This window comes from Lycium ferocissimum, chromosome 10 (genome assembly GCF_029784015.1).
Source record: "Lycium ferocissimum isolate CSIRO_LF1 chromosome 10, AGI_CSIRO_Lferr_CH_V1, whole genome shotgun sequence".
In the NCBI taxonomy this organism is placed as follows: domain Eukaryota; kingdom Viridiplantae; phylum Streptophyta; class Magnoliopsida; order Solanales; family Solanaceae; genus Lycium; species Lycium ferocissimum.
The window spans coordinates 21,711,627-21,725,283 of record NC_081351.1 but is presented as its reverse complement, the minus strand read 5'-3'; the positions used below and the strand labels follow the sequence as shown (position 1 = coordinate 21,725,283).

Below are 13,657 nucleotides of genomic sequence, written 5' to 3'. Positions count from 1 at the left end.
ACATCGGGTGAGATAGGTCCTGCTTTACTATCATGTAAAGGAGCGGATCTTAGGTCTAACTTAACCTCAAAAGCTAGCTCATGAGGTAAGAGCTGCTGAAGTCCATATAAAAAGACCACACATCACATTAACCATCAGTGTGAGACTTTTTTCACTCTTCAACACTCAACTAATTTTCAGGCAAGGCTAGACAATAATGTATTTATTTATTCTGTTCATTTAACACGACTAATTTAATCTGACTATCCATTTAACACCCCTAAATTCATGATACGACTAGGAGTTTGTTTGGTATGGAGGAAAACATTTGCCATGTTTGGTTGGTCAAAATGTAGGGGTGGGCATAAATACCGATGAACCGAAAAGCCGAACCGAACCGAATTAATTCGGTTCTTCGGTTCGATTTCGATTTCAAATTTTTAAAAACTTCGGTATTCGATTCGGTTCTCGGTTTTAGAGTCCCGGTTCTTCGGTTTAACCGAAATTTTCATGTTTGCAGCTTAGCTTCAGTGTATGCTTTATTGTCGATTTGCTTCTGTAGCTACTCCCTCTGTTCACTTTTACTTGTCCAGCATTTTAAAATTAGATTTTCACTTTTATTCCCTCCGTTCACTTTTACTTGTCCACTATACTAAATATAAATTTTCACTTTTACTTGTCATTTTTAGCATATCAAGAGAAGACAATTTCTTTTTTTTCTATTTTACCCATAGTATTAATTACTCTTTTCAAATCATCTTTCAAGTCCATTAAAAATATGCACTAATTAATATGGGTATCATGGTAAATTACACACTTCATTTATTATTTCTTAAGAAATGTGCAAAGTCCATAGTGGACAAGCAAAAGTGAACGGAAGGAGTATTTGTCACTTTTAGCATATCAAGAAAAGTAAATTTATTTTTTCTTGTTTTACCCATAGTATTAAATACTCACTTCAAATCATTTTTCAAATCCAATAAAAATATGCACCAATTAATATGGGTACATTGATAAATTATGCACTTTATTTATTATTTTTTAAACAGCATGAAAAGTCCAAAGTGAACAAGTAAAAGTGAACGGAGAGAGTAATTTGCAAGATATAAATAGCAATAAATGCATAAATGTATCAAAACACGGAGCATTAGATGCAGGGAGGGCAACGTTACATGTTTTCTTGGATAAAGTTGCCTTTGAATCCGAGGAACAATTAACTATCCTTCTTATTTATCATTCCCGAAGAGTATATTCATGTTAATTTTTAACATAACAGTAATAGCTGCTATTTGCCTTAGGGAGTTGTTTTATGGCATATGCTAATATCAAATTAAACATATTAATGTCAAGTTTGTTTTGAGTTATACAAATGGGTTAAACTTCTAACTGTTTAAAATTTTATATTAGTATTTTTGTTTTAGTAACATGATCAGTTGAGAACCACAAAAATTTAGTTGCTGGTTCTAATTAATGAATTAAAATGAAAAAACTAACATTATAGAAGACATTAGATAATATTAATAGCATTATGATTTAGAATGGAGAAAAATAGCTGCGTTGTAACTTTGTAGTCCATTTTTTAAAGAAAAACAAAAAATAGCCTATTTTGAATTAAAGAAAAAACTCATTTTAGAAGCAGGAAAATAGCCCATTAATCAGGCCTTTACCAAAAAAAATCGAATTAGAAAATCGAACAGAATCAAAGTTTGAGAAAACCGAACCGAACGTCCACCCCTATCAAAATATATTGGAAAATATTTTCTCTAGGAAAACAAGTTCCTTGAATATGACTTCTTTAATGTTTCACAAGTAACATTGCAAGTTCATTGTCTCCTCCCCACCTACCCAACAACCCCGATCCCTACCCCTCTACCTTCTCACACCCCGCCGACCCCGAACCCCTACTCCCCACCCCATACACCACCCCCCTACACCACCCAAACTACCCCCACCCCACCGCCTAACCACTCCTACACCCCTAACCCACTCCACCACTTAACCACCCCCTCCTATCCCCACCCCACTACCTCCCTCCCCCCTCCTATAACCACCTACCCCTCCCCCTACCCCTACCCCCTGTCTCTCGACTTTGCAAAACTAGGCACTTTGTGAAAGTAGTAACTTTACAAAAGTAACCGCTTTTTAAAAATATTACTTGCAAAAAATAGCTACTTTTCAAAAATAGTCGTTTGCAAAAGTAGTCACTTAAGAAAATAGCCACTTTGAAAGTAGATACTTTTTAAAAATAGTCATTTTTTGAAAGTAGCCAATTTTCATAAATAGTCATTTTGTGAAAGTAGTTACTTCTAAAAACTAACTACTTTGCAAAAGTAACCATTTTTAAAAATAGCCTCTTTGTGAAAGTACTAAAATAACCATTTTTGCAATGTTCCCTTTCTAAGATAGTTGTCACTTTTGTAAAGTAGCCATTTTTAAAAGTGACCCAAAAAAGGCTAATTTTGTAAAGTGGCCATTTTTTGAAAAATGACAAAAAAGTTGCTATTTTTGCAAATTTGCATTTTCTTTCGTTTTGCGAGAAATATGTCTTTGCAAAAATAGCCGTTTTTATGTCACTTTTCAAAAAAGGATAAATTTATAAAAATAATCATTTTTGTGTCACTTTTAAAAAATGGTTAGTTTACAAACATAGTCACTTTTTGAGTCCGGAACCTAAATGACCCAATAAAAAACGAATTGAACTAAAATACCCTATGAAAAAAAAAGCTACCATGTTTTTTAACGCACATGCGTATGTAAAACTGTGTTAACGTTGCTCGTTTACATCCGTTACCCGAGCTTTTAAAAAAATTAAAAAAAAAAGATTTTTTTTACATACTGAAGATTTGTTAGTATGTCCGAGTAGCTAAGAGAGATTTAATATATGATGATAAGGGTTTATGGGCTGATACAAGTCCTATTCATGTTGAGCTTTATGATGATACAGCCCTAAATGGTAACTTGTGACAAATTTAACCAACTTCTACTTCTACTCTAACTTTCACTTTTTAGTTTTATTCTAATATCCTATAGAATTTTGTTAAATTTAATGTTCTAAATATTATTAAAGTTTTAAATGTTACTACAATCCTATCCAACATTGAAATACATTTTCAAGAAAAAAATTTAATTTTCAAAGGCATAAAAAGCGATCAACATTTTGAGGATATTTTTGTCGTTCAATATTTAGCGTTTCAACATTCATGTTAATTAATTTTAGAAATTTTTATAAAATAAAAGAAAGTAAGACACTTAAATTGGTGTTGAGTGATATTATTTTTCTTAAGCATAAGCTAAATCTTATATATAAGTATATATTTTTAAAATAATTATAATTATTTTCATAAAAGAAAGTAATACACTTAAACTGATACCGAAGAGATATTGATGTTCCTAAGCATAAGCTAGGTATTCTATTTTTGTTTTCTTAGAAATGATTATAATTATTTATAAATACTATATTTTCGGTTGCCTTAAAATATAATTATAATTATTTTCTAAAAAAAAAAGTAAGACATTTAAATTGATATGAAGGGGATATTATCTTTCGTAAGCATGATCTAAGTCTTATATTTTTGGCTGTCTTAGAAAATGATTATGATTATTTTTAAAAAAAAATGTAAGACACTTAAATTGATACGAAGATGATAATATTTTCTTAAGCATAAGCTAAAACTTACATGTTTGGTTATCTTAAAAGATAATTATAATTATTTTTTATAAGAAAAGTAAGACACTTAAATTGACACCGAGAGATATTATTTTTTTGAAGACGGATATTGTTTTTCTGAAGCTTATGTGCTAAGTGTTATATTTTTCTTGTCTTAGAAAATGATTATAATTATTTTCTACGAATATTATTTTTGGTTGCCTCAAAAATAATTATAATTATTTTCTAAAAAGAAAGTAAGACATTTAATTTGATACGAAGGGGATATTATTTTTCGTAAGCATAAGCTATGTCTTATTTCCGTCTTCGAAAAAATAATATCTCTCGGTGTCAATTTAAGTGTCTTACTTTTCTTATAAAAAATAATTATAATTATTTTTTAAGATAACCAAACATGTAAGTTTTAGCTTATGCTTAAGAAAATAATATCATCTTCGTATCAATTTAAGTGTCTTACATTTTTTTTTAAAATAATCATAATCATTTTCTAAGACAGCCAAAAATATAAGACTTAGATCATGCTTACGAAAGATAATATCCCCTTCGTATCAATTTAAGTGTCTTACTTTTTTTTTTAGAAAATAATTATAATTATATTTTAAGGCAACCGAAAATATAGTATTTATAAAATTATAATCATTTCTAAGAAAAACAAAAATAGAATACCTAGCTTATGCTTAGGAACAACAATATCTCTTCGTATCAATTTAAGTGTATTACTTTCTTTTTATAGAAAATAATTATAATTATTTTAAAAATATATACTTATATATAAGATTTAGCTTATGCTTAAGAAAAATAATATCCCCTCAACACCAATTTAAGTGTCTTACTTTCTTTTATTTTATAAAAAATATTAAAATTAATTAACATGAATGTTGAAACGCTAAATATTGAACGACAAAAAAATATCCTCAAAATGTTGATCGCCTTTTATGCCCTTTGAAAATTAAATTTTTTCTTGAAAATGTATTTCAATGTTGGATAGGATTGTAGTAACATTTAAAACTTTAACTAATATTTAGAACATTAAATTTAACAAAATTCTATAGGATATTAGAAGTAAAACTAAAAAAGTGAAAGTTAGAGTAGAAGTAGAAGTTGGTTAAATTTGTCTAGAGTTACCATCACCTAGGGTTGTATCATCATAAAGCTCAACATGAATAGCACTTGTATCAACCCATAAACCCTTATCATCATATATTAAATCTCTCTTAGCTACTCAGCATAGTGCAAAGAAAATGCTGCGTTATGTAAAAAAAATATTCTTTTTTTTAAATTTTTTTTTAAAAGCTCGGATAACGGATGTAAACGGGCAACGTTAACACAGTTTTACATAACGCATAAAAAACATGCGTTAAAGGTATTTTGGTAACTTTTTTTTTTTTTTTTCGTGATTTTTGGTTCAATTCGTTTTTTATTGGGTCATTTAGGTTCCAGACTCGTCACTTTTTTGGATTGTCTTTCAAAGTGCAAAGTAGTCATTTTTGTGGCTGTCTTAGAAAAAGGTCACTTGCAAAGGTATACACATATTTTGTTATCTTATAAAAATAGTCACTTTGTGAAAGTAGCATTTTTTTCAAAATGCGGGGTGGAGTAGTATGGAAGGATGGAATGCGAGGTGGGTGGGTGGGGGGGGGTGTAGGGTAGGAGGTGAGAGGTAGTGAGTTGGTGGGTTGGAGGTGCGTGTGGTTAGGAGGTTAGATTGGTATTTACATCAAACCAAACACTAGAAAATGTATTCCGGAAGATGTTTTCCACATCCAACCAAACACAAGAAAATAAATAGATAAATCATTTGTTTTTGAAGAAATATTTTCTAGAAAAACATTTCCATCATACCAAACACAACCTAACTGTTACTATAGCTGCTTCCATTAATGAGCTAGGGCCTTTTTAGTGCATATAATGAAACACGTGCTCCAGCTCATTCTTACTTTAAAGTTTTGGTCAATGCCTTATCATAAGTGCTAAGTTTTAGACTTCACTAGTTTTTATTTTATTTTTTATTTTTGGTAATTAATAGACTTCACTACTTCTAAGGTAATAATAATTTAATGTTTGAAGCCTCAACTACATATACGTTAGTGTCTAGGTTACCACATACGTATAGTCAATAACAAAGACAATATGTAAGAGGTCACTATTGAAGCAACAATCCGTTTATCTTTATCTCAAACTATAGCCACCCAAATATTTCAAAGCAGAAAGCAGAGAATGATAGGTGGGGAAGACTGCTCTTTATTTCTTATTTTTGTTTTCGGCCAAAAAAATACGAAAAAATAATTCAGTGCATATAGCGTTTTGCGTTCATACTGGTTTGAGCAGGTAATGTAGACTACATTCCAATAATCATTGAACGTAGATGTAATCTATTCAAGATATCATTGATTGATTCCAAGATTTGAAAATGTGGCCTACAAGTCACACGAAGATAATCTATCGTTGCTATAAATTATAATGTATGAGGTTTAAACCTTCTTGCCTAAATCTGTTTCATCTTTATATTTTCCTTTTTGTATATTTTATAAGTTAGCAACAATTTTATTGACCCCGCTACCCTTTATGAATTCACGTAGGTTGGGCCTTTTTGGGTCACATCAAATGTGCGAAGGAAATAGGTTCAGTGGGAACATAACCAATAATTTATTGTTTAACTTCATTCACGTGAGATCAGATTTGGGGAAATTTTTTCTTATCTTTCAAAATAAACCTCTCATAGAAATAGTTGGACAAAACATGCATCACAAAGAGATAAGTTTAATTTAAGCAGGTGCATGTTTAACTAGAATGAGATGAAAATAATGTCATGAAATAAAGTCTATATAAACTTCACCTTTTGAATTTTTAAAAAGATATTACAAACATCTAAATAATGTATATGGACAAGATACATGGAAGAGTTTGAGGTAGTTGAAAACCCTAATACAAGGCACGAAAAATCCCAACTAAATTCAAACTTGGTCTCTTATATCTGTCCTTTCTTGTGCCTACTATGAAAATTAATTTTTAATTTACAGCTGCTTGAAAGGGACATTACTAATTAAATATTAAATAATTAATAAATAAATAAGAATAAAGTTGCCAAAAGAGTTATTATATGAATCCCATAAAATGTTTTATGAACTGCAGCAAAAGTACTAACCTTAGGATGGGTAAATCAAAACTCCTACCCAATGTTTACACCAAATTATACTAATTTATCATTATTAAGTCATAAATTAAGGTAAAAGTATATATTTAAATAACCACTACTAATTGTGTTTGTAAATACATATATTATACATTTATTTGATTAATATAAACATCGGGTACGTATAAATTTCCATACCTCACATGTGTGAACTTATTTGAATTTTGTTAGCATCTAGGCCAAATGATCCCCAACTTAATACTCCTTGAATAAAATAAAATAAAAAATAACGAAAAAGGACAAATTGAAGAATGTTCTGATTGGAAAAGCCATCATGCCCTAAAGTGGAAATGTCAATTTATGCGTGATCATATACAGTGAATAAGATTATTTCAATTTTAATGTTTTTCGACGTGCCTTGAAAGAGACATTACTAATTAAATAATTAATAAATTAATAAATAAATAAATAAGAATAAAGTTGCTAAAAGAGTTGCTAGCTATATGAATCCCATAAGATGTTTTATGAACTGCAGTAAAAGTACTAACCTTAGGATGGGTAAATCAGAACGCCTACTCAATGTTTACACCAAACTGTACTAACTTATCATTATTAAATTATAAATTAAGGTAAAAATTATAAATTAAATAAGGCTTAATGCATATGCGGCCTCCTAAACTTGTCCCTTTTTTTTTTTTTTTCCATTTTGGCACCTCAACTAAGTGTTGTTCCTATCGAACTTTTGAACTCGTCCTCAAGTGTATCTATCAAACACAATCCGACTTACATAGTATTCCATCTTTAATGTTGCAACATGCTAATATATATTCAAATTTAATTATGCCATCTTGTAGCTGAGATTAGCAACAACTGAGACGGAAAAGAAGAGTAGCTCTTTATTAAGCAGGTAGTGGAAGAGCAGAACCAACAGAAACCGACAAATCCATATGATCTAAAGAATAGCTTACCACATGTCTAAAATATTACTCCACCTTCATTTCCTCAATTTAATTTCCGCTTCTAATAAAAATCAGATTTAGGGGGTTTGATAGACACACTTGAGAACGAGTTCAGGGGTTCAATAGGAACAACACTAAGTTGAAGTGCCAAAATGGTAAAAGAATGGCAAGTTTAGGGGGCCGCATATGCATTAAGCCATTAAATAACTACTACTCTAATTTAGTGATAATTGTGTTTGTAAATACATATATTATAAATTTATTTGATTAATATAAACATCGGGTACGTATAAATTTCCATACCTTACATGTGTGAACTTAGTTGAATTTTGTTAGCATCTCGACCAAATGATCCCCAACTTAATACTCCTTGAATAAGAAAATAAAACTGACTAACGAAAAAGGACAAATTGAATAATGTTCTGATTGGAAAAGTCATCACGCCCTAAGTGGAAATGTCAATTTATGCATGATCATATATCGTGAATAAAATTATTTCAATTTTAATATTTTTCGACGTGCATAAAAGAGAACATTTTATATTGTGACACATTAAGACTAGTGCTAATGCTGAAGTTGGTCGGGTTTAATTTTTTTATCTCTACTAAAATATCTAAAGAATGAATAATGCTATTTTGGAAATTGAAGAACACTTAATGCATGTGCAAGAAGAAACTATTTTCTTTAAATATTTCGAAGAAATAATGAAAATTTGTACTCCCTCCCTCCCATATTAGTTCACGTTATCTTGGCACGGCCGTAAAAAATTATAAATAAAAAATATTTTTTAAACTAATTTACCCTTATCTTTCTTTACTAAATATGCACTCTAATCAATATTAGTTATTTTTAAGAACACTTAATATTAAGGGTAAAATGAGACAAAATTAATTAATTTCATCTTGATATTGTAAAATGACGAGTATTTTGGGACAAATATTTTTACTCCTTCCGTTTCATATTACTTGGCCACATTACTAAAAATATATGTCACAAATTACTTGTTCATTTACAAAATCAAGATAAAATTAATTATATCTTTCCCATCTTGCCTTAGTATTAAATGATCTTGAATATAGTCAATATTGATTAGAATGTATTTATTGGAGAGAGATAGGGGTAAGGTAAAAATATATCTTTTATTTATGATTTTAACTTGGAGTGCAAAAAGAAAAGTGACCAAGTAATATGTGACGGAGGGGGTAAAAACTGGGAGTATTGAGTTAGGAACATGGAAATATGGGATAACATTAGTAGTCAATTGTTTCAGATAGATATCCTCAGAGTTTCCTTTAATAATAAAAAATATGGAAATCATGTAAAACACATGTTTAAATAATTAGTCTTATCTTAGGCTGAGACCTTCGCTTAGTCGACATCCACCAAAGTAATAGGTGGAAACCGACTCACCCACCGAATTACAAGTTAGAGACATTTTTTGGGTTAAAATAGACACACTCCGTCTCAATTTATGTGACATTATTTGATTTGGTTCGAAGTTTAAAAAAGAAAGAAAAACATTTTTGAAATTTGTGATTTAAAAAAAGTCATAGATATTTGTGCGGCTGCAAATCATTTTATAAAATTAAATTATTTCTAAATATAAAAATATGATTTTTTTTAATAGACTAAAAAAGAAAATTGCCACATAAATTGAAACAGAGAAAGTAGTATACATTATGCATATTCAAGGATCAAACTCAACGAATTTTGTAAACTGTAGTACTTGTTCAACTGCCTAATGTTGTTGTCTCAATCATATAAAATTTGGGTCTGAAGTTAGACATAAACATGTGAAGCATAAGTATAAATGTCTGGTGTACTTCAGCTTGGACAAGCCAATGGCCCTAAACTTGTAGTTGCAATATTGTATGAAATTTGGATAAACATATATGCAGTTTGACTTCAGGCTCAGGTTTTTACAACTTAAGTTCATGTATGTCTGAAGTTAATTTTGAAATGATTAAATTTATGAAAATCTATAAACTTCAGGGGTCCACAAATTGGCTATATGTGCACTTCTATCATCGTATGCCTTTATCTTGATTTAGTTGAATCTTGTTCTTGTCTTTTCTATGCAAGATATACATTTGCATCTATCCACATAACTTGATTTATTTGAATCTTGTTCTTGTCTTTTCTAAGCAAGATATACATATTTATATATCTTCTATCCACGCATATTACCTCATATGGGTATCCTGATATATTTGTTTAAATAGTTTTACTCCGTCAATGGATAGAACTTAAAATGCTTTTTATTTCTCTTTTTGTGTCCTAGCTAGGTTGAATTAGATCCGATTCACTTTTATACCATCAATACAATTTAACCTATTATACATATTATTCATCATTTATTCTAAATTAATTACTAATTAATATCACTAAATAGGTTTACTTATAATTACATTTTAATTTTTTTTTTTTTTGCGTACATGTACAGAAAAATATTTAAAGATTATTAACTGCCAAGTGCAACACAATATATAAAACAACATTTAAAATATTCCAATTACAACCTGGTCTTTTAGCTGCCAAATGGAACAGAATATAAAAATGAGAGATTCAATTTACCAGTTTTCAAAAAAATAAAAAAAATAAAAATGAGAGATCTTGATATAAATAGTCGGTTAGATTTATTGTTTATTTTTCTTAGTCCATATATATTAATTATCCATTTATTATTATTATTATATATATATATATATATGATTATACATATATTATATATTAACTATACATATATTATATGCATCAATTACTTTTAATTTAAGCAATTGAACGAATGACTATTTAGATTAATTCTTTTAAAAATAACCCTCTGAAAAGTTCTTGCAAATTCTCACTACTAAAAAGAAATCCAACAAAAGAATTGGCAAGGTCAAAATGGAGCAGAAAGTAACTAGAAAGTAGAAACAGCCAACAAGCCCAAGCAAAAAAACCACGGAAACCGCAGCCTAACCACGTCGGCAAGTGGCAATTCTCACTTTCTCTCACTATATAATAAGTAAAACACGAGTTAGATAGAGAAGAAAATGAAACATGCATGTGTTTATATTTACTTTCTAGAGAGAGAAAGTCAAAAGTGTGCTGTTTTTTTCCTACGTACACACACTTGGCCCACGCAACTACACGTAATAGTCTACCCCTTTTGAGTTATTTATATTATTACTCGCCTATTTTCTATTTTTTATTTTTTAAATGGGGTTAGGGGAAGGGAAAAAAGGGAAGGGGATTATAATGTGGAAATTCGAACTCTCACCAATAAGGTGAGAGTTTAGGTAACCAACCAACTGAGCTACTAGATTCCTACATTACTCGCCTATTTTATTTTATGTGTTATGTGTATACTGGATATGTTATTGTTGTTATTGTTGTTGGAATGGAATTTGCACAGAGATAGCTTTCAGGATGCAGATTTAGTAGTACTCAGTAATTTGGTAAGAAATATGTATATGTATTAAGAAATTCATAAAATATATATACAAATTAGTTCTATTTAACACAACTATTAGAATTTGAGATCGCCGTCCTAAATTTCAGAGCTCATAAAATTCAAATCTAGGATCTGTCTCTGCAAGAAATTAAAAAAAAAAAAAGAATTTTGTGGTCAGAAATTGAGAATGTGTATAATATATCAAAAGTCTTTTCAATATTGTGTTTTAAATATATCACGTATGATATTAGAATTAAACAACTTACTACTCCATATAAGAGATTCTTCATTAAACATACTTAAAAAAAGCAGAGACATTGAAGTAGAGAAAGTACTATATATGTTTCCTCGAGCTCAAAACAATCTTTTAAAATATTAAAAGAAACCCTTGGAAGAGTCTTCTCCTATTTACGTGTTTTGACTTTGAAAAACTCAATCTCCCACTCGTATATATAACTAGAACCAAACCCTCTCATTTTTCAAACCAATTCACTACTCAGCTTCTCTCAAGTCTCAACAAAGCTTCAATTTCTTCATCTACTCAAAAGAAGCCTCTTATTTTTGCTAATATTTGCAACATTCTTGAATTGTCCTTCTTTGAATCTTGAAATTTCCCAAAATACAAATGGATGAAATTCAAGTACCTCCTTATTTCATTTGCCCGATTTCTCTAGAGATGATGAAAGACCCCGTCACAATCTCAACCGGAATAACATATGATCGAGAAAACATCGAGAAATGGATATTCTCAGCCAAGAATAACACTTGTCCGGTTACAAAGCAGTTCCTTACAAGCATAGAATTGACACCAAACATCACTCTTCGGCGATTAATACAATCATGGTGTACTCTCAACGCGTCCTATGGCATCGAAAGGTTCCCTACACCGAAGCCTCAGGTCAACAAACCCCAGATCATAAAGCTCCTCAAAGAAGCAAAATCACCTAAAATGCAAATGAAATCTCTCAAGACCCTTAGATCCATCGCTTCTGAGAACGACGCTAACAAACGCTGCATGGAATCCGCGGGGGCAGCAGAGTTCTTATCCTCTATTATAAATAATCCGAATGAAGTATCGGATGAAGAGGGTTTCACGAGTACTAAAGACGAAGCGCTAAGCATCCTTTACCAACTCAAATTATCTGAACATGGATTGAGGTCACTCATCATGAGTGGAAATGGCGAGTTCATCGAGTCGTTGACACATGTCATGCAACGGGGGAGCTACGAGTCTAGGGCTTACGCGGTGATGCTAATGAAAGACATGTTCGAAGCATCCACACCAACTCTAGTTTTGACCTTGAAACAAGAATTCTTCATTCAAGTGGTTCAAGTCTTGAGGGATGAGATCTCTCAAAAGGCGACTAAAGCATTATTGCAAGTGCTAGCGCATGTGTGTCCGTTTGGGAGGAACAGAGTGAAAGCAGCAGAGGCAGGAGCTGTTAGGGTTTTGGTGGATCTTCTGCTCGATTCATCGGAGAAAAGGGCTTGTGAATTGATGCTAATTTTGCTGGATCAAATTTGTCAGAGTGCAGAAGGGAGAGCTGAACTATTGAAGCATGCCGGAGGATTAGCCATTGTTTCCAAGAAAATCCTTAGGGTTTCTAAAGTAGGGAGTGAAAGGGCTATCAAGATTTTATATTCAATCTCAAAGTTTTCAGCAACACCAAGTGTTGTTCAAGAGATGTTGAGTTTGGGTGTGGTGGCAAAGCTTTGTTTGATACTTCAAGTTGATTGTGGCAGTAAGGCTAAGGATAGAGCTAGAGAAATTCTTAAATTTCATGCTAAGGCATGGAGGAATTCTCCTTGTATACCTATGAATCTATTATCTTCATATCCATTTTAGGAATTAGGATGAAAAGAGCAAAAATTGCTTAGGCAGAAATAGTAATTGATTTTTGTGTACATTACTTATTCCTTTCAGAATATAGAAAAAATGGACTTAATAGTCCATATCCATCTTGAACGTTGTGATTCATTACAAAGTGCAATTAAAGTTTCTGAGAGTTTAATGCTTTAGATTACCTTCTTACTTTCGTATCTGATTTTTTGTGTAAATTAAATTAAAGTACCTCTTAGGATATGTGTTTTCTATATGAAAGTCTTACCATGTATCAGTTATGTGACATTGTTTAAACGGGCACAAAGTTTAAACATAAAGGAAGACATTTGAGTCATGGTCTTAAACATATAACATTCGTGCGGTTGTATAACTTTTGAAGCTTATGATCTTAAACATATCATATCATAACATTTGAGTAGCTATAAAACTTTCTCGTCAAGAACAAAATGAGAGGTGTAAATTAATTATTTCGAAATATAAAAATGTGTTATTCTAATATATAAAAGTACAAGAAAAAAAAGATTAAGAAATAAAATTATTCTAATATTTAAGTTAGAATTCCTGACCGACCACCCATATATACATGTACGTGGAAGCTAATCTTACATTATTTTAATCTGTCTCTCATTTCCCTAGCTGC

The 13,657-nt window shown here is 30.7% G+C and overlaps 1 protein-coding gene across 1 annotated transcript; it reads left to right on the top strand.

The window, feature by feature from the left end:
• Nucleotides 1–11,657: 11,657 nt before the first annotated feature.
• On the top strand, nt 11,658–13,193 carry LOC132032807 (E3 ubiquitin-protein ligase PUB23-like). The gene has a single exon (XM_059422546.1). It carries the CDS (start codon nt 11,800–11,802, stop codon nt 13,018–13,020), a length of 1,221 nt encoding a protein of 406 aa, XP_059278529.1. The 5' UTR covers nt 11,658–11,799; the 3' UTR covers nt 13,021–13,193.
• The last annotated feature ends 464 nt before the right edge of the window (nt 13,194–13,657 follow it).

What these genes read in the sequence shown, in the direction of transcription:
- LOC132032807 (XM_059422546.1), top strand. Translation starts at nt 11,800, where the DNA reads ATGGATGAAATTCAAGTACCTCCTTATTTCATTTGCCCGATTTCTCTA.